Source organism: Notolabrus celidotus, chromosome 8 (assembly GCF_009762535.1).
Source record: "Notolabrus celidotus isolate fNotCel1 chromosome 8, fNotCel1.pri, whole genome shotgun sequence".
Taxonomy (NCBI): domain Eukaryota; kingdom Metazoa; phylum Chordata; class Actinopteri; order Labriformes; family Labridae; genus Notolabrus; species Notolabrus celidotus.
Genome location: NC_048279.1, coordinates 36,093,250 through 36,117,519, shown reverse-complemented (window position 1 = coordinate 36,117,519; position 24,270 = coordinate 36,093,250). Strand labels below are relative to the sequence as shown.

At 46.0% G+C, this 24,270-nt stretch overlaps 2 protein-coding genes across 2 annotated transcripts in view; both read right to left on the bottom strand.

Annotated features, from left to right (window-relative positions):
• Positions 1–2,487: 2,487 nt before the first annotated feature.
• tbc1d2 (TBC1 domain family, member 2) lies at positions 2,488–19,734 on the bottom strand. Its single transcript, XM_034690876.1, has 17 exons — positions 19,499–19,734; positions 14,926–17,641; positions 14,542–14,659; positions 9,828–9,948; positions 9,591–9,694; positions 8,380–8,606; positions 8,001–8,291; positions 7,190–7,309; positions 6,891–7,001; positions 6,640–6,809; positions 6,447–6,558; positions 6,119–6,319; positions 5,172–5,359; positions 4,915–5,035; positions 4,541–4,726; positions 4,317–4,438; positions 2,488–2,993 (listed from the first exon to the last, which is right to left on the bottom strand). Exons 2-17 carry the CDS (start codon positions 17,635–17,637, stop codon positions 2,792–2,794), a joined length of 5,106 nt encoding a protein of 1,701 aa, XP_034546767.1. The 5' UTR covers positions 17,638–17,641; positions 19,499–19,734; the 3' UTR covers positions 2,488–2,791.
• A 2,168-nt stretch (positions 19,735–21,902) lies between these two features.
• The window catches only part of si:ch211-132p1.2 (proteinase-activated receptor 4), a 2,684-nt gene continuing 316 nt past the window's right edge, over positions 21,903–24,270 (bottom strand). The window contains exon 2 of the mRNA XM_034690430.1: positions 21,903–23,136. Within this exon, the coding sequence (XP_034546321.1) occupies positions 22,058–23,136 (1,079 nt within the window). The 3' untranslated portion in view covers positions 21,903–22,057. The remainder of the gene's footprint in view (positions 23,137–24,270) is intronic.

Genomic DNA, 24,270 nt, shown 5'->3' with positions numbered 1-24,270 from the left:
CATCAGATTATGGGTCATGTATCAGATTATGGGTTATACATCAGATTATGGGTCATGTATCAGATTATGGGTCATGTATCAGATTATGGATTATACATCAGATTATGGGTTATACATCAGATTATGGGTCATGTATCAGATTATGGGTTATACATCAGATTATGGGTCATCAGATTATGGGTTATACATCAGATTATGGGTCATGTATCAGATTATGGATTATGTTTCAGATTATGAGTCATGTTTCAGATTATGGATTATACACCAGAGTACAGGTAATCTATTGAATGTATCAGAAGAGGTTGATTAATCTGGAGGTAATCTCAGATGTTGGGATGAAACTGTTCGTGCCCTGCTGACCGATAATCTGCTTCATTCACCTAATCTGATCAATCAGCACTCAGAGAAGAAGCTCCGCCTACTGTTGGCGGACAGGTGAGCTGTAGGTCAGGGATGCTCCAATCTGAACGTTTGTAACATCTAATGCTGTACACTGATTGGTTCAAAATGTATCAGTCAGCCAATCACTGAACAGCTTCAACCAGCGGGCAGTAAAATACCTGAACATGTTACTCACCTGGTGAAGGTTTGTCCAATGACATCACAGATGATGTCTTTCGTCTGTGAAGAAGCTGTTAGCACGTCATTAGCTTATCATGCAGAAGAAAAAGAAAACATTCATTAATTCAAAAACATCAATTAAACACTCGTTAGATTTGCTAACATTTAGCTCACAAACACAGGCCTGAAGCCGCTTCCTGTTTGAGTCCCGGTGACGCCGTATCTTTAAATCCACCGGGACTCTTAAAATCATGGCGCCTTCGTGCCGCGGGGAGCTAACAGGGTCAGCAGCTTCACTAATGATCTGACCACTAACACGTTAGCCGGGCAGCAACACCCCGACGCTTTGATCCAGCTTTCAGATCTGTGAGTTTAATCCATCAGAGCCAGCTCACAGGGGGCGGAGCATCCCTACCTGTGGTTTCTGGTCGTCATGGTGACAGCATTCAAACAAACACCTGTCAGGTGAGGACTGTTGTTCATAGAGAAGCTGCATGTCCATGTTTTAGCTCTTCATCACGTCTTTGTACGTACGGTGAGATTATCTCAAAACGACTCTTCAGATTTAACTCGTGCTAACTCGAGGGAGGCTACTAGCAAAAACAAGCTAAGACTTTAGGCTGACAGGTGAGTTTACCTGTCAGGTGTAACACTAGTGTTTAGGTTTTCTCTGCAGTAAGAAATTGTTTGTAACATTGAAGAGTTTTTTTATATTTATTATTTCTTATGTATATTTGTTTTTTAAGAAAAATAATAAAGACAAACTTTGACCTGAAGTTTCCTCGTTCCTCGACTCGCTTCATCCCTTGACCCACAGGTGAACACCTGAACTCAGGGCTCTACAGGAAGTTAAGCTAATTGATAACAGGAAGTGAAGCTAACTGAAGAAAGGAAGTGAAGGTAATTGATAACAGGAAGTAAAGCTGACTGAAAACAGGAAGTGAAGCTAATTGATAAAAGGAAGTGAATCTAATTGATAAAAGGAAGTGAATCTAATTGATAAGAGGAAGTGAATCTAATTGATAACAGGAAGTGAATCTAATTGATAAAAGGAAGTAAAGCTAATTGATAACAGGAAGTGAAGCTAATTTATAACAGGAAGTAAAGCTGACTGAAAACAGGAAGTGAAGCTAATTGATATCAGGAAGTAAAGCTGACTGAAAACAGGAAGTGAAGCTAATTTATAACAGGAAGTAAAGCTAATTGAAAACAGGAAGTGAAGCTAATTGATAACAGGAAGTAAAGCTGACTGAAGACAGGAAGTGAAGCTAATTGATAAAAGGAAGTGAATCTAATTGATAACAGGAAGCAAAGCTGACTGAAAACAGGAAGTGAAGCTAATTGATAAAAGGAAGTGAATCTAATTGATAACAGGAAGTGAAGCTAATTTATAACAGGAAGTAAAGCTAATTGATAACAGGAAGTGAAGCTAATTTATAACAGAGAGTAAAGCTGACTGAAAACAGGAAGTGAAGCTAATTGATAACAGGAAGTAAAGCTGACTGAAGACAGGAAGTGAAGCTAATTGATATCAGGAAGTGAAGCTAATTGATAACAGGAAGTGAATCTAATTGATAAGAGGAAGTGAATCTAATTGATAACAGGAAGTAAAGCTGACTGAAAACAGGAAGTGAAGCTAATTGATAACAGGAAGTAAAGCTGACTGAAAACAGGAAGTGAAGCTAATTTATAACAGGAAGTAAAGCTAATTGATAACAGGAAGTGAAGCTAATTTATAACAGAGAGTAAAGCTGACTGAAAACAGGAAGTGAAGCTAATTGATAACAGGAAGTAAAGATAATTGATAACAGGAAGTAAAGCTGTCTGAAAACAGGAAGTGAAGCTAATTGATAACAGGAAGTAAAGCTAATTGATAAACAGGAAGTGAAGGTAACTGATAACAGGAAGTGATGATCAAATAAGAACCAGAGTTTTAAGAGCAGAACTTTATCTACAGAACAAAACACGAACACAAGAAGAACACATCTTCATCAGCTGAGAACATAAAATACAGTTTATCCTGAGAACACACACATATTTACATCAACACACACACATACATAAAAACACATACACACACACACAAACACACATACACACATACAAAGTGTTCACACTATAATACAACACTGTTACTGTGCCAGTGTTTCATAACACATAATGTGAGGTTCAGGTGAGTGTGTGTGTGTTGAGGTGTGTGTTTGAGTGTGTGTGTGTTGAGGTGTGTGTGTCACAGTTCGTCGTCATCCTCGCTCACGGCCGTGTCGAGCTCTTTGTCCTTCCGTTCGGCGCTCTCCGTTACGAACGCTCTCTGCTGCTCCTCCAGCTCTCGGAGCTCGCCCTGCAGGCGCTCCAGGTGAAACGCTCGCCGGGTCCTCAGCATGCGGCCGGGGAACGGGTTCATGTCACTGAAGGCAATGTTGATCAGCTTCCTGTAGGACAGAAACAGATCCACAACGGAGGACATCAGTACCCATGCACACCTGCACAGCTCCACATGGCACCAGAGGACACGTGTTCATCTCAAACAGCAGAGCCTCAAAGCTGGACAAGTGAGACCGCACAAGAGACCAGGTCTCTGTGAGGGACATGAACCCAGAGAGGTAAAGACTCATCATCGATCAGGCATTTATCAGGACCCTGCAGAGACCAGGTGAGGGGTTACCTGGTCTTAGAAACAGGTGAAAGATTACCTTGTCTCAGATCCAGGTTAAAGGTTACCTGGTCTCAGATCCAGGTTAAAGGTTACCTTGTTTCAGAGACAGGTGAGGGGTTACCTTGTCTCAGATCCAGGTGAGGGGTTACCTTGTCTCAGAGACAGGTGAGGGGTTACCTGGTCTCAGATCCAGGTGAAGGTTACCTGGTCTTAGTGTCAGGTGAGGGGTTACCTTGTCTCAGATCCAGGTGAGGGGTAACCTTGTCTCAGAGACAGGTGAGGGGTTACCTGGTCTCAGATCCAGGTGAAGGTTACCTGGTCTTAGTGTCAGGTGAGGGGTTACCTTGTCCCAGAGAGAGGTGAGGGGTTACCTGGTCTCAGATCCAGGTTAAAGGTTACCTTGTCTCAGATCCAGGTGAGGGGTAACCTTGTCTCAGAGACAGGTGAGGGGTTACCTGGTCTCAGATCCAGGTTAAAGGTTACCTGGTCTTAGTGTCAGGTGAGGGGTTACCTTGTCTCAGATCCAGGTGAGGGGTTACCTTGTCTCAGATCCAGGTGAGGGGTTACCTTGTCTCAGAGACAGGTGAGGGGTTACCTTGTCTCAGATCCAGGTGAGGTGTTACCTTGTCTCAGATCCAGGTGAGGGGTTACCTTGTCTCAGAGACAGGTGAGGGGTTACCTTGTCTCAGATCCAGGTGAGGGGTTACCTTGTCTCAGAGACAGGTGAGGGGTTACCTTGTCTCAGAGACAGGTGATGTGTTACCTTCTCTTAGAGTCAGGTGAGGGTTTACCTTGTCTCAGAGACAGGTGAGGGTTTACCTTGTCTCAGAGACAGGTGAGGGGTTACCTTGTCTCAGAGACAGGTGAGGGGTTACCTTGTCTCAGAGACAGGTGATGTGTTACCTTCTCTTAGAGTCAGGTGAGGGTTTACCTGGTCTCAGAGACAGGTGAGGGTTTACCTGGTCTTAGAGTCAGGTGATGGGTTACCTTGTCTCAGAGACAGGTGAGGGGTTACCTGGTCCCAGAGACAGGTGAGGGGTTACCTGGTCTTAGAGTCAGGTGAGGGGTTACCCGGTCTCAGAGACAGGTGAGGGTTTACCTGCAGTCGGTGATGGTCTTGGTGAAGAAGCGCAGGTATTGGTAGATCTCCACGCTGTCTCTGATCTTCATGATGTCGTCCTCTTTGTATTTAAAGAGAGCCAGAGCGTACCTGAAGATCACCTGGAACAGGTAACACTCAGGTGATCAGTTTGACACACCAACACAGAAGTGTGTGTGTTTGTGTGTGTATTTGTGTTTGTGTGTGTGTGTGTGTGTGTGTACCTTAGTGCCCTCATACAGGAAGGCGTCCCACAGCGGCAGCAGGAGGTCGCTCGGCAGACTCTCCACAAAAACCACCAGGAACCAGTTAAAGGTGACCAGAGTAACATCGATCTGATGGTCTTCGAAGTGAGCCGCCAACCGGGGGAGTTTCTCTGACAGCAAGTCCTTCAACACACGCTGGTCTGCCTGAACACACACACACACACACACACACACACACACACACACACACACACACTAATCAATAACGCTGATCAGTCAATATCCTCTTCACAGATTTTACATGAAAACACGGACTCTGTATCTCAGGGTCTGGATTTCAGTCTGAGAATGGTTCTGGTCTCTGTCTGTAGTCTGAACAGGTGAGTCCTGACCTGAGAGGCCACCAGGTCCTTGGTGTAGTAGTCCTGAGGCATGATGGCGTCCACCACGGCCACCAGACACCAGAAAGCGTCCTCCTCACTCTGAAGGACCAGCAGAGACAGGGCTGCCAACCTGAGAGACACACAGGTCACATGACACACCTCACGGTTATTACCAGGACCGGTCCGGTCTCCGAGATTTACAGAGTCCTGCTCTGAGGTTTCATTAACGTGGCTCCCGTGTGAAGACAAATGAGTGTGTGTAGAACCTGTTGAGTCCCTGGCAGTAGCCGACGGCGGGGTTCTGCCAGGAGAAGGCCAATAGGACGCGGCGGAGCTGCTGGAGGGCGGGGCTAGAGGGTGAGGTGAAGTGCTGATTGGTCGTGAGGGTGCGGTGGAGGTCCAGCTGGATCTGTCTGTAGGCGGGCTGAGAGGACGCCCGACTCTTCTCACACAGCTGCAACACAAGAAGACTCAACTGAGCTGACTGAGACGGACAGGTGTGACAGGGGACCTCAAGGTGAGGTCAGGTGTAGAACAGGTGGAGGTCAGGTGTAGAACAGGTGAGGTCAGGTGAAGAACAGGTGAGATCAGGTGGAGGTCAGGTGTAGAACAGGTGGGGGTCAGGTAAAGAACAGGTGGGGGTCAGGAGAAGAACAGGTGAGGTCAGGTAAAGAACAGATGGGGGTCAGGTGTAGAACAGGTTTAGAACAGGTGGGGTCAGGTGAAGAACAGGTGGGGGTCAGGTGAAGAACAGGTGGGGGTCAGGTGAAGAACAGGTGGGGGTCAGGTGAAGAATAGGTGGGGGTCAGGTGGAGGTCAGGTGTAGAACAGGTGAAGAACAGGTGGGGGTCAGGTGAAGAATAGGTGGGGGTCAGGTGGAGGTCAGGTGAAGAACAGGTGGGGGTCAGGTGGAGAACAGTTTGGGGTCAGGTGAAGAATAGGTGGGGTTCAGGTGAAGAATAGGTGGGGGTCAGGTGGAGGTCAGGTGGAGAACAGTTTGGGGTCAGGTGAAGAATAGGTGGGGGTCAGGTGGAGGTCAGGTGTAGAACAGGTGAAGAACAGGTTTGGGTCAGGTGGAGAACAGTTTGGGGTGAGGTGTAGAACAGGTGTAGAACAGGTGAAGAACAGGTGTAGAACAGGTGTAGAACAGGTGAAGAACAGGTGGGGGTCAGGTGTAGAACAGGTGTAGAACAGGTGTGGTCTTTCTGCCTACCTGTTGGTAGCGCTGTGGGTGTTGTTCTCTGATGGTTCTGGTTCTTGCTCGGACCAGCCAGCGCCACACCTGTTGTCTGTACTCCGGAGGGACACCTGCTCGCAGTAGACCTTTGAGCTCAGGTGAGGGCACGAGGTCATCATCACACCTTCCTGCCAGGTACTGAGCCCAGCGAGCCAGCAGGGGGCGCTCTCCCTGCTCCTACAGATGACACCGAGGGAGGGCTTAAAACACACACACACACACACACACACACACACACACACACACTCGCACCACCCTGATGTGTGTGTGTGTGTATATGTGTGTCTGTGTTGGTGTGTGTTACCTGTTGCAGCAGGTTGTGGGAGCGGATCTCGAGGGCCTGGATCTTGGCGAGCAGCTTCATGTCCTCCACCTCGTAGTCGGGGATGATCTTGAAGCCGTACTCGTCGTGTTCTCTGAGGACAAACACAACCTGTCAGCCAGGTGTTCCTGAAGTTAAGCCCCGCCCTGCCACCTGAGGGGGCGGTCCTTCTCACCTGGTCAGGTTCAGCTTTGTGCTTTTCAGGTCTCCCTTCACTGCGTCCTCGATCATCTTCTGGACGGCTGCCCTCTGGACCGGATCCAGAGCTTTCACCTCCTGCAGCTGCCGCAGGACGCTCAGGTACCGGCTCTCCGCCTGGCAGTTACCTGCCTCCAGCTGAGCACACTGCAGCCAATCAGAGCACAGGACACAGGTTAACCAGGAGAACCATGAAGAAGAATCAGAGCTGGTCCAGGTCTAACCCACCTTCACCATCAGACTCTTCTCCTGCTCCGAGCTGGTCCTCCACAGCCGGGTCAGCTGCTGGATCTCAGAGTTCAGAAACCGGTTCTGAGTCTGATACGCCTCCATGTCGTCCTGAACACAGAGCAACACCTTTACACCGGCTGATCCTGGACCCGAGGCCAGAGCCACGGATCCAGGATCAGCGGTCATCCATGTTTAGACATCACACAAACGGATCATGTTTCTTTGTTCACAGGAATGAAGACTGGAGGTCATCAGCCCGTCAGCGCCCCCTACCTGTAGACCTGACTCTGTCTCACCTGAAGGTTCTCAATCTGCTGCTGAAGCCGTCTGAAGGTCTGAGAGTCCACGTCCCCTCCAGAGGACCGCGGGGGGGCCGCCATACAGGCGGTCAGCTGATCGGAGAGTTTAATTATCACCTGACAGGTGAGAACAGAGACAGGTGAGAACAGACAGATGTGTGTGTGGTTCCCTCAGGTGTGTGTGTGTGTGTGTGTGGTTCCCTCAGGTGTGTGTGTGTGTGTGTGGTTCCCTCAGGTGTGTGTGGCTCTCTCAGGTTTGTGTGGTTCTTTCAGGTGTGTGTGTGTGTGTGTGGATCCCTCAGGTGTGTGTGGTTCCCTCAGGTTTGTGTGGATCCCTCAGGTGTGTGTGGTTCCCTCAGGTTTGTGTGGTTCTCTCAGGTGTGTGTGGTTCCCTCAGTTGTGTGTGTGGTTCTCTCAGGTGTGTGTGGTTCCCTCAGTTGTGTGTGTGGTTCTCTCAGGTGTGTGTGGTTCTCTCAGGTGTGTGTGGTTCCCTCAGGTGTGAGTGGTTCTCTCAGGTGTGTGTGGTTCCCTCAGGTGTGAGTGGTTCTCTCAGGTGTGTGTGTGTGTGTGTGTGTGTGTGTGTGTGTGTGTGTGTGTGTGTGGTTCTCTCAGGTGTGTGTGGTTCTCTCAGGTGTGTGTGGTTCTCTCAGGTGTGTGTGTGTGTGTGTGTGTGTGGTTCTCTTAGGTGTGTGTGGTTCTCTCAGGTGTGTGTGGTTCCCTCAGGTGTGTGTGTGTGTGTGTGTGTGTGTGTGTGGTTCTCTCAGGTGTGTGTGGTTTCCTCTGATGTGTGTGGTTCCCTCAGACTCACCTCCTGTCTGGCCGTGTTCTTCTCCTCCAGAATGCGGACTCTCTCCTCCAGGTGGGTCACCTTGGCGTCACTCTGATCCTGACTCCTCCTCGCCGTCTCCGCCTCCTCCCTCGCCGTCTCCGCCTCCTCCCTCGCCTCCTGCAGCCGGGCTCGCAGGTCGGTCGCCTGTCGCTCGCGGTGACGCAGCAGCTCCAGACGCTCCTGCTCACCTGTGGCAGCCAAAAACTCTGTACAGGTGCGCTTCTCCAGCTGAGACGCCTCCAAAGCTTTGTGCAGGATCCAGACCAGCTCCTAAAGGGGGACGCAGAGACCGTCAGAGCTGTGTGCTTTAGATGTAGCTAACAGTGATCATTGTTTTGATGAAGAGCAGACCGGTCACCTTCTGAGCCTTCACCTCCTCCGTCAGCATCTGCTTCTCCTGCAGGAGGCGACTAGTCCGCTCCGAAGACATGGTGTCCCTGCGGAGGACCATCATGGAGCTACGAGTCTTGGACCACCTGCTACGGCTGTCCAAACGAGAAGGAGACTCCTTACGCATCACGGGCGCCACCTGAGCACAGGGAGGCGGAGTCTGAGGCTCACTGGGAGTCCTCGGGGATGGAGAGACTGAGAGGATGGGACAGTTAAAACAGGAACTAAAACTCTGAGACTTTACAAAAGGTCCACAAGTCCTGAGTCCAGTCCAGTTCAACGGGAAGTTGCAAGTCCTCAGGTCAAGATCCACAAGTCCTGAGGCAAGTCCAGTTCAGCTGTCAGTCACAAGTCAAGATCAACAAGAAAAGTCCAGTTCAGCTCAAAGTCACAAGTTCTCAAGTCAAGATCCACTAGTCCCGAGCTGAATCCAGTTCAGCCTTAAGTCACAAGTCCTCAAGTCAGGATCCAAAAGTCCTGAGTCGAGTCCAGTTCAGCAGTAAGTCGCAAGTCCTAAGGTAAAGATCAACTAGTCCTGAGTCGAGTCCAGTTCAGCTGTCGGTGACAAGTCAAGATCCACAAGTCCTGAGTCGAGTCAAGTTCAGCTTCAATCACAAGTCCTCAAGTCAAGATCCACAAGTCCTGAGTCAAGTCCAGTTCAGCCTTAAGTCACAAGTCCTCAAGTCAGGATCCAAAAGTCCTGAGTCGAGTCCAGTTCAGCAGTAAGTCGCAAGTCCTAAGGTAAAGATCAACTAGTCCTGAGTCGAGTCCAGTTCAGCTGTCGGTGACAAGTCAAGATCCACAAGTCCTGAGTCGAGTCAAGTTCAGCTTCAATCACAAGTCCTCAAGTCAAGATCCACAAGTCCTGAGTCAAGTCCAGTTCAGCCTTAAGTCACAAGTCCTCAAGTCAGGATCCACTTGTCCTGAGTCGAGTCCAGTTCAGCTATCGGTCACAAGTCAAGATCCCCAAGTCCCGAGTCGAGTCCAGTTCAGCCTTAAGTCATTAAGTCAAGATCCACAAGTCCCAAGTCAAGTCCAGTTCAGCCTTAAGTCACAGGTCCTCAGGTCAGGATCCACAGCCTGTTGAGTGTTCGTACTGTTACCTGTGCTACACCTGTCACAGGTGTTATTAATGCTACCTTTCTCACACCTGTAAACTTAGTTAGACCTGATCCTCACCTGGGCTGTCGGGGACTGTGGGGTCCATGGACGGAGTTTCTACATGAAACACGCTCTGGCTCCACTCCTGAGACGACCTCTTTCGGAGACTGTGGACGGAGTTTCTGCACACACACAAGAACCAGCGCGAGAACTATTCATGATGTCATCATCAGAGACAGGAGAGGCTCATGGGAAATGTAGTCTCTGCATAAAACCACAGAGGGGACAGACGGCGAAGGACAGTTCATCACTCACTGGATCGCGATGAGCGGGTGTTTGATTGACATATTTGTGAGCGCCGGTCGTTGTGACGGTGTGTTCGCCGCCCCCTCCCCCACCAGACCCACAGGACTCTTCATCGGCGGCAGGAAGTCATCTGGAGGAACAGGAAACAGAGTTCAAGTAAAATAAAGGATCACAAAAGCTCCAATCAGCAGAGACCCCCGTCCTCAGTCTGACGTTTTGATGTTCTGACCTGAGGAGACACGGACTGATTCAACAGGAACACAAACTGAAATCGTATCTCCGGGCTCGCCGCTCCGAGACATTTAAAACAACAAAAACAAAGACTGTCAGGAAATATCTGGGCCGTCTGGTATGAGGCTTTCCTGAAATCCGGATCAGCTGACCCCCTTTAAATCCTTCAGTCCTAAAACCTGCAGCTGCTTGAGTTTCTCTCTCAGGCTCTGCACGCAAGAGCCAACACCAGCTACACCACCTACATCATTTACAGCACCACCTACAACACCTAAAACACCTACAACACCTACAACACCTACAACATTTACACCACCTACACCATCTACACCACCTTCAACATTTACACCCTCAACACCAGCTACACCACCTACATCATTTACAGCACCACCTACAACACCTACAACACCTACAACATTTACACCACCTACACTATCTACACCACCTTCAACATTTACACCATCAACACCAGCTACACCACCTACATCATTTACAGCACCACCTACAACACCTACAACACCTACAACATTTACACCACCTACACTATCTACACCACCTTCAACATTTACACCATCAACACCAGCTACAACACCTACACCATTTACAGCACCACCTACAACACCTAAAACACCTACAACACCTACAACACCTACAACATTTACACCACCTACACCATCTACACCACCTTCAACATTTACACCATCAACACCAGCTACACCACCTACATCATTTACAGCACCACCTACAACACCTACAACATTTACACCACCTACACCATCTACACCACCTTCAACATTTACACCCTCAACACCACCTACACCACCTACATCATTTACAGCACCATCTACAACACCTACAACACCTACAACACCTACAACATTTACACCACCTACACCATCTACACCACCTTCAACATTTACACCATCAACACCAGCTACACCACCTACATCATTTACAGCACCACCTACAACACCTACAACACCTACAACACCTACAACACCTACAACATTTACACCACCTACACCATCTACACCACCTTCAACATTTACACCATCAACACCACCTACACCACCTACATCATTTACAGCAACACCTACAACATTTACACCATTTACAACACCTACACCAGCTACACCACCTACATCATTTACAGCACCACCTACAACACCTACACCATTTACAACACCTACACCACCTACACCATCTACACCACCTACAACACCTAAAACACCTACACCACCTACAACACCTACATCATTTACAGCACCACCTACAACATTTACACCACCTACACTATCTACACCACCTTCAACATTTACACCATCAACACCAGCTACAACACCTACACAATTTACAGCACCACCTACAACACCTACAACATTTACACCACCTACACCACCTTCAACATTTACACCATCAACACCACCTACACCGCCTACATCATTTACAGCAACACCTACAACATTTACACCATTTACAACACCTACAACACCTACACCAGCTACACCACCTACATCATTTACAGCACCACCTACAACACCTACACCACCTACACCATCTACACCACCTACAACACCTAAAACACCTACACCACCTACACCACCTACAACACCTACACCACCTACACCATCTACACCACCTTCAACGTTTACACCATCAACACCAGCTACACCACCTACATCATTTGCAGCACCACCTACAAAACCTACAACACCTACAACACCTACAACACCTACACCATTTACACCACCTACACCAACTTCAACATTTACACCATTTACACCACTGACACCAGGACAGGGTTAGGGTTAGGGTTAGGGTTAGGGTTAGGGTTAGTATTAGGGTTAGGATTAGGGTTAGGGTTAGGGTTAGGGTTAGGGTTAGGGTTAGGGTTAGTATTAGGGTTAGGGTTAGGGTTAGGGTTAGTATTAGGGTTAGGGTTAGGGTTAGGGTTAGTATTAGGGTTAGTGTTAGGGTTAGGGTTAGTATTAGGGTTAGGGTTAGTATTAGGGTTAGTATTAGGGTTAGTATTAGGGTTAGGGTTAGGGTTAGGGTTAGTATTAGGGTTAGGGTTAGGGTTAGGGTTAGTATTAGGGTTAGGATTAGGGTTAGGGTTAGTATTAGGGTTAGGGTTAGGGTTAGGGTTAGTATTAGGGTTAGGGTTAGTATTAGGGTTAGGATTAGGGTTAGGGTTAGGATTAGGGTTAGGGTTAGGGTTAGGGTTAGTATTAGGGTTAGGGTTAGGGTTAGGGTTAGTATTAGGGTTAGGGTTAGTATTAGGGTTAGGGTTAGGGTTAGGGTTAGTATTAGGGTTAGGGTTAGGGTTAGGGTTAGTGTTAGGGTTAGGGTTAGGGTTAGTATTAGGGTTAGGGTTAGGGTTAGGGTTAGGATTAGGGTTAGGGTTAGGGTTAGGATTAGGGTTAGGGTTAGGGTTATGATTAGGATTAGAGTTAGGGTTAGGGCTAGGGTTAGGGTTAGGGTTAGGATTAGGGTTAGGGTTAGGGTTAGCGTTAGGATTAGGGTTAGGGTTAGGGTTAGGGTTATGATTAGGATTAGGGTTAGGGTTAGGGTTATGATTAGGATTAGGGTTAGGGTTAGGGTTAGGGTTAGGATTAGGGTTAGGGTTAGGGTTAGGATTAGGGTTAGGGTTAGGGTTAGGATTAGGGTTAGGGTTAGTGTTAGGATTAGGATTAGGGTTAGGGTTAGGGTTAGGATTAGGGTTAGGGTTAGTATTAGGGTTAGGGTTAGTATTAGGGTTAGGGTTAGGGTTAGGGTTAGTATTAGGGTTAGTATTAGGGTTAGGGTTAGGGCTAGGGTTAGTATTAGGGTTAGGGGTTAGGATTAGGGTTAGGGTTAGGGTTAGGGTTAGGATTAGGGTTAGGATTAGGGTTAGGGTTAGGGTTAGGGTTAGGATTAGGGTTAGGGTTAGGGTTAGGATTAGGGTTCGGGTTCGGGTTCGGGTTAGGGTTAGGATTAGGGTTAGGGTTAGGGTTAGGGTTAGGATTAGGGTTTGGATTAGGATTAGGGTTTGGATTAGGGTTAGGGTTAGGGTTAGGGTTAGGATTAGGGTTTGGATTAGGATTAGGGTTTGGATTAGGGTTAGGGTTAGGGTTAGGATTAGGATTAGGGTTAGGGTTAGGGTTAGGGTTAGGATTAGGGTTTGGATTAGGATTAGGGTTTGGATTAGGGTTAGGGTTAGGGTTAGGGTTAGGATTAGGGTTAGGATTAGGATTAGGGTTTGGATTAGGGTTAGGGTTAGGGTTAGGATTAGGGTTAGGGTTGTGATTAGGGTTAGGATTAGGATTAGGGTTAGGATTAGGGTTAGGAACAGAACCAGAACCAAACTCAATCAAACAGAACCAGAACCAAACTCAATCAAACAGAACCAGAACCAAACTCAAGCAAACCGAACCAGATCCAAACCAGAACCAAAACAGAACCAACCCGAACCAGAACTGAATCAGAACTGAACCAGAACTGAACCAAAACTGAACCAGAACTGAACCAGAACCGAAATCAAACTCAAGCAAACACAACCAGAACCAAATTCATGCAAACAGAACCAGAACCAAACTCGAGCAAACAGAACCAGAACCGAACCAGAACCGAACCAGAACCGAACCAGAACCGAACCAGAACCGAACCAGAAATGAGCCAGAACCGAACCGGAACCGAACCAGAACCGAGCTAGACCCGAACCAGAACCGAACCAGAACCGAGCTAGAACCGAACCAGAACCGAGCTAGAACCGAACCAGAACCGTACCAGAACTGAACCAGAAATGAACCAGAACCGAACCAGAACCGAACCAGAACCGAGCTAGAACCAAACCAGAACCAAACTCAAGCAAACAGAACCAGAACCAAGTCAAGCAAACAGAACCAGAACCAAACTCAAGCAAACAGAACCAGAACCAAGTCAAGCAAACAGAACCAGAACCAAACTCAAACAAACAGGACCAGAACCAAACTGGATCAAACATTATTAATGTCCTCAGGTTGGCATTGAGAAAAAGCAGATGCCTCAGCTTGGATGGTCTGATCCGGTTTCTCCTCTCAGTGAGTATTTGCCCGGTCTTTGAGAAGAACCCTAACCCTAACCCTCTTAGAAGGAACAGATGTAGCCACGATACACAGCCTCCCCTCCATCACCTGTATCCTATATCCTCACATGTGATTGGCCGCATGGCCGCCATGCTGACCAATCAAAACAGAGTTCTGCTGTGAGCAGAGCTGGGGCTGAGCACTGAGAGAGCTAAGCAGTGAAAGGAACAAACTGGGAGCCGGCTCTTCTGATTCACTGTAAAGCATCGACTCTCAGTGACGCAGCTGTTGATCATGACACACTTCCAACACTGGCGACACCATCGACACCATTTACAACACCTACACCAACGACACCACCAACATTACAACACCTACACCACCTATTCCTTTGTTTCTCACCTGTTTTGTTCTACTTGTGTTTTTGTTTGTTGTTGTTTGTTTCTCACCTGTAGTTTGGTTGTAGTTATTGTTGGTGAGGTCCGGACAGGTGGACGTCTGTCTGTGCTGCCAGCGTTTCCCCTGCAGCTGCTGCAGCCAGTAGAGCATCACTTCCTGTGACACAGCCTGAAACAGAGATGTTCATGAAGCTCTCACAGTTTAGACTTCATCTTGAAAGAGACCAGAGGGGTTTGTGGTTGTCCAGGTAACTTCAGGGTGAACTCTGGATTTTCATCACTATCAGGGTTGTTCACCTCTCACCTGATTACTCTTGCTGTTACTCCTTACCTGCTGCGAGGCAGGTTATGATCAGGATCAGAGATCAGTAATAAATAAGATGTCATTAGTTCATTCCCTCTCTGTGTTTCTGTCTGTGGACTACGGGTACTCACCTTGAGAACAAAGGTGCGTTCAGGTGTCTTGATGTGGAAGGTGCCTCTCTCAGCGTTCAGAGGGTAAGTGAAGGTGGCGCTGCAGAGCTCCACGCGGCCGAGTGGCCTCACATCCTGGGGTGTACGGTAGTAGAACAGCTGGTTCTTCTTCTCCTCGTAGGTGAACCAGCGCTCCTTCCATGCTCTCAGAGGCCCACCCTGCTTCTGCAGGAAGCCACACAGTTTAGGCTCACCTGCAGGAGAAGCTGGAGGCGGGGGCTGCACCTGGTCGGAGAAGAGCTCATTGATGAGGGGCGGAGCCGGAGGAGCCAGGGTCGATACGTTAGTCAAAACAATGATCGGAGGAGGCAACTGGTTCTGATGGTCTGAAGAAGGAGGAGGAGTCTGCTCAGTGTTCAGGTGAGGAGGAGGAGGAGGAGTCTGCTCAGAGTTCAGGTCAAGAGGAGGAGGAGTCTGCTCGGTGTTCAGGTGAAGAGGAGGAGGAGTCTGCTCAGTGTTCAGGTGAGGAGGAGGAGGAGGAGGCTCAGTGTTCAGGTGAAGAGGAGGAGTCTGCTCAGTGTTCAGGTGAAGAGGAGGAGAAGGAGGAGTCTGCTCAGTGTTCAGGTGAAGAGGAGGAGGAGGAGGAGTCTGCTCAATGCTCAGGTGAGGAAGAGGAGGAGTCTGCTCAGTGTTCAGGTGAAGAGGAGGAGTCTGCTCAGTGTTCAGTTGAGGAGGAGGAGTCTGCTCAGTGTTCAGGTGAGGAGGAGGAGGAGTCTGCTCAGTGTTCAGGTGAGGAGGAGGAGGAGGGGGAGGAGGAGGAGTCTGCTCAGTGTTCAGGTGAGGAGGAGGAGGAGTCTGCTCAGTGTTCAGGTGAGGAGGAGCAGGAGTCTGCTCAGTGTTCAGGTGAGGAGGAGGAGGTCTCTGCTCAGTGTTCAGGTGAGGAGGAGGGGGAGGAGGAGGAGTCTGCTCAGTGTTCAGGTCAGGAGGAGGAGGAGGAGGGGGAGGAGGAGGGGTCTGCTCAGTGTTCAGGTCAGGAGGAGGAGGAGGAGGAGTCTGCTCAGTGCTCAGGTCAGGAGGAGGAGGAGGAGGAGTCTGCTCAGTGTTCAGGTCAGGAGGGGGAGGAGGAGGAGGAGTCTGCTCAATGCTCAGGTCAGGAAGAGGAGGAGGAGGAGTCTGCTCAGAGTTCAGGTCATGAAGAGGAGGAGGAGGAGTCTGCTCAGTGTTCAGGTCAGGAGGAGGAGGAGGTTCTCCAGGGAGCAGGTCTTGTTGAAGTTGGATTTTATCTGGTTTGGTCTTAAATAATTCTGGTTTTAGTGTTGGATCTTTACCACTTAAACTTTTGATGAAATACAGCTGGAACGGGTCCTCTCCAGACTCCTGGGTCTCTCCAAGATTCTGAAGGGTTTCTTCTAGACTCTGATAGGTGTCTTTAGGTCTCTGGGGGTTCAGTGCAGGACTCGGAAGGGTCTCTCCTCGTCTCTGATGGGTCTCTTTTGGTCTCTGATGGGTCTCTTCTGGACTCTGATGGGTCACTTTTGGTCTCTGTTGTGTTTCTTCTGGACTCTGAAGGATCTCTTCTAGACTCTGAAAGCTCTCTTCTGGACTCTGATGGGTCACTTTTGGTATCTGATGGGTATCCTCTGGTTTCTTAAGGGTCTCTTCTGGTTTCTTGAGGGTATCTTTTGATTTCTGTTGGGTCTCTTCACAACTCTTTAGGGTCTCTTCAGGACTTTTTAGGGTCACTTCTGGACTCTGAAGGATCTCTTTTGGTTTCTGATGGGTCTCTTCTGGTTTCTTAAGGGTCTCTTTTGGTCTCTGATGGGTCTCTTCTGGACTCTTAGGGGTCACTTCTGGACTCTGAAGTGTCCCTTTTGGTCTCTGATGGGTCTCTTCTGGTTTCTTTAGGGTCCCTTTTGGTTTCTTAAAGGTCTCTTTTGGTCTCTGATGGGTCTCTTCTGGTTTCTTTAGGGTGCCTTTTGGTTTCTTAAGGGCCTCTTTTGGTCTCTGATGGGTCTCTTCTGGACTCTTAGGGGTCACTTCTGGACTCTGAAGTGTCCCTTTTGGTCTCTGATGGGTCTCTTCTGGACTCTTAGGGGTCACTTCTGGACTCTGAAGTGTCCCTTTTGGTCTCTGATGGGTCTCTTCTGGACTCTTAGGGGTCACTTCTGGACTCTGAAGTGTCCCTTTTGGTCTCTGATGGGTCTCTTCTGGTTTCTTAATGGTTTCTTCTGATTTCTGTTGGGTCTCTTCTGGACTTTGGTGGGACTCTTCTGGACTCTGAAGGGTCTCTTTTGGTTTCTGGTGGGTCTGTTCTGGTTTCTTAATAGTCTTGTTTGATTTATGTTGGGTCTCTTCTGGACTCTGAAGGGTCCCTTCTGGACTGTGATGGGTTTCTTCTGGTTTCTTAAGGGTCTCTTTTGATTTCTTTTGGTTCTCCTCTGGACACCGATGGGTCACTTTTGGTCTATGATAGGTCTTTTCTGGTTTCAGATGGATCTCTTCTGGTCTCTGAAGGGTCTCCTTTGGTCTGTGGCGAGTCTTTTTTGGTCTCTGAAGAGTCTGTTCTGGAGTCTGGTAGGTCGGGGACCCTGACGGACTGACTGACTCTGGTTTCTGCCCCGTGTCCTCCAGGGTCGTTAAGGTCCGGTCAGCTGGTTGGAGCAGTTCGTGGTCGGGGTGGGCAGGAAGCGGACGTGACGAGGCAGCGCTGGGATTTCCTGCTGATCCTTCCATCCGTCTAAAAAGAGAGAACAGTGAGGAGGAGGACAGAGGGAGAGAGGGAGGGAGAGAGGGAGGGAGGGAGGGAGGGAGGGAGGGAGGGAGGGAGGGAGGGAGAGAGAAAATGATTTAATGACACTTAATGACAGGAAGAGGCTCAGAACCAGGGGGCGTAACGGACCAACATCACACAAGCTGTTCCCATGAGAACCGTCTGAACCTCCTCTGACCCTGAACGAGGACCAAGATCCAACTCAAACCAGGATTCAACCTGAACCAAGATCCAACAGGAGGCTAAACCAGGACTGAACCTTAAAGCAGATCTGACTGGGTCTGAAACCGGTCCTCACAAAAAAACAAGAACAAGGTCAAAAGCTCACAAACTCTGCTGGGACAGGACTTCAGTCATTAGCTGAAACAGTCAATAACTGTATTGATCCATTGATTTGTTTTTATTTTCTGCCTTAGTTTACTTATTCTCAGTAAATGGGGCCTGCTAGTCGTCCCCACAAGTAGTACGGGAGGTAGAGCCTTAACTTATCAGGCCCCTCTCCTTTGGAATCATCCACCAGTCAGGGTCCGGGAGGCAGACACCCTCTCCACTTTTAAGAGTAGGCTTCAAACTTTCCTTTTTGATAAAGCTTATAGTTAGAGCTGGATCAGGCTTTAGACTCAGACTGCTATAGACTCAGACTGCTATAGGCTCAGACTGTTATAGACTCAGACTGCTATAGACTCAGACTGCTATAGACTCAGACTGTTATAGACTCAGACTGCTATAGGCTCAGACTGCTATAGACTCAGACTGCTATAAACTCAGACTGCTATAGACTCAGTTTGCTATAGACTCAGACTGCTATAGACTCAGACTGCTATAGGCTCAGACTGTTATAGGCTCAGACTGCTATAGACTCAGACTGCTTTAGGCTCAGACTGTTATAGGCTCAGACTGCTATAGACTCAGACTGCTTTAGGCTCAGACTGTTATAGGCTCAGACTGCTATAGGCTCAGACTGCTTTAGGCTCAGACTGTTATAGGCTCAGACTGCTTTAGGCTCAGACTGCTATAGACTCAGACTGCTATAGACTCAGTCTGCTATAGACTCAGTCTGCTATAGACTTAGATTGCTTTAGGCTTAGACTGCTATAGGCTCAGAATCCTGTTGACTCAGACTGCTTTAGGCTCAGACTGTTATAGGCTCAGACTGCTATAGGCTCAGACTGCTTTAGGCTCAGACTGCTTTAGGCTCAGACTGCTTTAGGCTCAGACTGCTATAGACTCAGTCTGCTATAGACTCAGACTGCTTTAGGCTCAGACTGCTTTAGGCTTAGACTGCTATAGACTCAGTCTGCTATAGACTCAGACTGCTTTAGGCTCAGACTGTTATAGACTCAGACTGCTATAGACTCAGACTGTTATAGACTCAGACTGCTATAGGCTCAGACTGCTATAGACTCAGACTGTTATAGACTCAGACTGCTATAGGCTCAGACTGCTATAGGCTTAGACTGCTATAGGCTCAGACTGTTGGTTGTCTTGGAGGTTCCTGCCTGTTAAATTCAGCGTCTCTGTTTCCTGATGGATTGGTCTTGAGCTCCTGCTCGGTCTAAAGTCTAAACTCTGAGTCCAGATTAGGTTTGAACATTATTGATTGACCCTGATCATCATTCTCAATCATTGTTGTGTTAGGGTTAGATTATTTAAGATGATGTGAGACTTTGAGCTTAGATATTCTTTCACACTGTTAACTCATTAAACACTGTTACATATGGTGTGTGTGTGTGTGTGTGTGTGTGTCATAAAAACACACACATGTCCCAACCTGCACAGAAACACACCTGAGTGTTCACCTGAAGGGGCGTGGCCTGAACTCACCTTGCTGGTTGGTGTTTTTTTAGCAGCTGCAGCAGAAAACAGACTCAAAGAGTGACTTTACTTTGTTTACTTCTTCTTCACGTGTTGTTGTTTACATGTTTTTCACTTCCTGTTGTTCTTCCTATTTTCTTCTTCTTCTTCTTTGGTGTTCTGGATTAATCCTGTTAAGTTTCTTGAAGTTTCTCTTCCTGATCCTTCTCTCCAGCCGGCTGCAATCCCTCTGCTCGATGTGTCAGCTACACATACCGCAGCAACACACCCCTTCCGCTGCAGTATTTCAAAATAAAAGCAAGCGTCTTTGCAGAATGAAACCTGATTCTTTCAAATTAAACCAAATTTAATCATCTTATCATCCTTCTGATTTTCTCCTGACAGAAAACCTTCATGAGTCTGAATGAACACAAAGTTTATAGAAACATCAGTCAGACGGCTGAGGAGGACTAACTGTGGACAGGACCAGAATTACAAAAACAATCCTTCATACAAACACAAAATGTAATTTATTCAAAATCTGTTCACAAAGAAAATTCATTCAATCAATATTAATATTTACTGTTTCCCTGAACCTCACTCTATTTATATAAATACAACATTATACTGTTTATATGTAAATACAACATTATACTGTTTATATATAAATACAACATTATACTGTTTATATGTAAATACAACATTATACTGTTTACATGTAAATACAACATTATACTGTTCATATATAAATACAACATTATACTGTTTATATGTAAATACAACATTATACTGTTTATATATAAATACAACATTATACTGTTTACATGTAAATACAACATTATACTGTTCATATATAAATACAACATTATACTGTTTATATGTAAATACAACATTATACTGTTCATATATAAATACAACATTATACTGTTTATATATAAATACAACATTATACTGTTCATATATAAATACAACATTATACTGTTTATATGTAAATACAACATTATACTGTTTATATGTAAATACAACATTATACTGTTTATATATAAATACAACATTATACTGTTCATATATAAATACAACATTATACTGTTTACATGTAAATACAACATTATACTGTTTATATATAAATACAACATTATACTGTTTATATGTAAATACAACATTATACTGTTTACATGTAAATACAACATTATACTGTTTACATGTAAATACAACATTATACTGTTTATATATAAATACAACATTATACTGTTTAGATATAAGTGTAAAGTTAAAAATTTTAATATATAAATGTAATGTTTACATTATTTATATGTAAACAATTAAATGTTTATATATAAATGTAATGTATAAATTGTTTATATATAACTGTAAAGTTTACATTATTTATATATTAATGTAATGTTTACTTTGTTTATATATAAATGTAATGTTTAAATGGTATATATATAAACATTGTAATGTTTACATTGTTTATATATAACTGTAAAGTTTACATTATTTATATATTAATGAAATGTTTACTTTGTTTATATATAAATGTAATGTTTAAATGGTATATATATAAACATTGTAATGTTTACATTGTTTATATATAAATGTTAAGTTTACATTATTTATATATAAGTGTAAAGTTTACATTATTTATTTCTAAATGTAAAGCATATATTGTTTATAAATACATGTAATGTATACACTATTTATATATAAATGTAATGTATACATTGTTTATAAATAAACAATTTAATGTTTACATTGTTTATATATAAATGTAAAGTTTACATTATTCATATATAAATGTAATGCATATATTGTTTATAAATACATGTAATGTATACACTATTTATATATAAATGTAATGTATACATTGTTTATAAATAAACAATTTAATGTTTACATTGTTTATATATAAATGTAAAGTTTACATTATTCATATATAAATGTAATGCATATATTGTTTATAAATACATGTAATGTATACACTGTTTATATATAAATGTAATGTTTACATTGTTTATATAAAAGTGTAAAGTTTACATTATTTATATATAAACATTGTGATGTTTACATTGTTTATATATAAGTGTAAAGTTTACATTATTTATATATAAACAATGTAATATTTACTTGTTTATATATAAGTGTAAAGTTTACATTATTTATATATAAACAATGTAATATTTACTTTGTTTATATATAAGTGTAAGGATACATTATTTATATATAAACAATGTAATATTTACTTTGTTTATATATAAGTGTAATACATAAATGCAAAGTTTACATGGTTTATACATAAGTGTAATGTTTACATTGTTTATATATAAACAATGAAAAGTTCACATTGTTTATATGTGTATTGTTTACATTGTTTATATATAATCATGTAATGTTTACATGGTTTACATATATTGTTTATATATAAGTGTATAATTATAAGGGTGATGTAAACCATGCAGGATGATTATATGTAAACCAAAGTCATAATCAAATCTTTGATCCGTCACGTGATCAGGACTCTTCCTTCATATCATGGCGTTCTCAGTCATCATGGTGACAGCTGTGATGTCATGTGGTTTATGCACGTGGTCAGTTTGTGATGGCGGCAGGTGAACATGTTCCCCTCTCAGACATCCTGGCCTGGCTGGACATCGTCAGCAGGGTGACCTTTGACCTCAGGCCTGATGATGACGATGATGAAGAGTGGGACACGTGGGATGGTTTGGGGGTGCTGCGGCAGCTCAACGCGCTCCTCGCCTTTTCCCTGAACTCCACGGAGACGTAGTAGAAGATGAAGGGGTCGATGCAGCTGTTGAAGGTGCTAAATGCTAAGCTAACCATGTAGGGGACATAGACGTCCTCGCCGTCTCCTTCCAGCGAGCTGTCGGCGTAGGTGAGGAGCAGGAGGATGTTGCTGGGTAACAGGCACACGATGAAGACCACCAGCACCAGCACCGTCACCCGCACTGCGTGTCCGTAACGCTTCCCCTCGGCCAGCAGGGTGCGCAACACGGCGCCGTGACAGAACACCACGACCAGGAAGGGCAGCAGGAAGCACAGCGTGAACAAGGTGGCGAAGTACGGCAGGAAGTAGTTCTCCTGCTCCTCCTCCGGCAGCGCGTCGTGGCAGGTGGTGATGTCCAGCTCCTGTAGGAAGTAGGTCTGCTGAGACACCAGCAGGGGTAGCATGGCCGCCAGGACCACCAACCACACACCCGCCGTCATGTACAGAGACATGCGGCGGCTGCGCAGCGTCTTGGCGCCAAAGGGGTGAACCAAAGCGATGTAGCGGTCCAGAGCCACCAGAGCCAGACACAACACGGACCCGTACATGTTCCCATAGAACATCGCCATGACAACGCGACAGGAAGCCTCGCCCAGCTCCCAGTGGTTCCCCCGGAAGTGGTACACGATCCGGAACGGCAGAGCCAGCAGCAGAAGGCAGTCTGCCACGGTTAGGTTGATGAGCAGCGTGGTGGACGGCTGATGTTTAGTCCTGAAGACCAGGACCCAGAGAGCCAGCAGGTTGGAGGGCAGGCCCACCACAAAGGCCATCAGGTACAAGACAGGCAGGTACAGGTTTGTGGTTGGTGCCTGGATCTCCCTCAGCTGATTCTCCTTCAAGGTGGAGTAGTTACATGAGGTCTTCAACCGGAACGCCCGCAGACCTACAGAGATCAGAACGCATTAGAACTGCAGAGACCAGAACACATGAGACCTGCAGAGACCAGGACACATGAGACCTGCAGAGACCAGGACACATGAGACCTGCAGCAACCAGAAAGTATTAGACCTACAGTGACCAGAAAACATTAGAGCTGCAGTAACCAAGACACATGAGACCTGCAGAGACCAGAATGCATTAGAACTGCAGAGACCAGAACGCATTAGACCAGCATACACCAGAAAACATGAGACATGCAGAGACCAGAATGCATTAGACCTGCAGAGACCAGAACAAATTCGAACTGCAGAGACCAGAATGCATTAGACCTGCAGAGACCAGAATACATTAGACCTGCAGAGACCAGAATGCATTAGACCTTTGGAGACCAGAAAGTATTACACCTGCAGAGACCAGAATGCATTAGACCTGCAGAGACCAGAATGCATTAGAACTGCAGAGACCAGAACGCAATAGACCTGCAGGGACCAGAACGCATTAGACCTGCAGGGACCAGAACAGAGGTCTCTAGTTTCAGAGCTCTTTGAGATTTGTTCTTCAGTTTGGATCTTGTTATTGGCTGAACAATAATGTCAAGACCCCAGTCTTTGCGTCTGGTCTTGTCTCACCCTGTTGGGATTCTGTGACCCATAACCCCCTGCTCACCGTAGATCATCCCTGACATGTCAGGAACGTGGTTCTGCAGACTGAGGGGGGCTGTAAACAGGATCTGAGTGTTACCTTTACATGTTCCTCTAAACTCGCGAGGACTCTGACTTTCACAGACCCAAACCCTTCCCCTGGAGGTCCCGTCCTCATGACGTCCCCACTTTGTTCAAGTGTTCGGTCCTCACAAAGATACAAAAACAGGAACACACAGAGCTAAAGTGTGAATGAATGTTGGAACAGTGTGAACTTCTAATGTTTAACTGACGTCCAACAAAAACATGTCCTGATGTGAAACAAGATCTGCTGAGTGAGACCTGTCTCTGCCTGTCCATGTGTGCAGAAGAAGAAGAAGAAGAAGAAGAAGAAGAAGAAGAAGAAGCAGAAGAAGGAGGAGGAGAAGAAGAAGAAGAAGAAGAAGAAGAAGAAGAAGAAGAAGAAGAAGAAGAAGAAGAAGAAGCAGAAGAAGGAG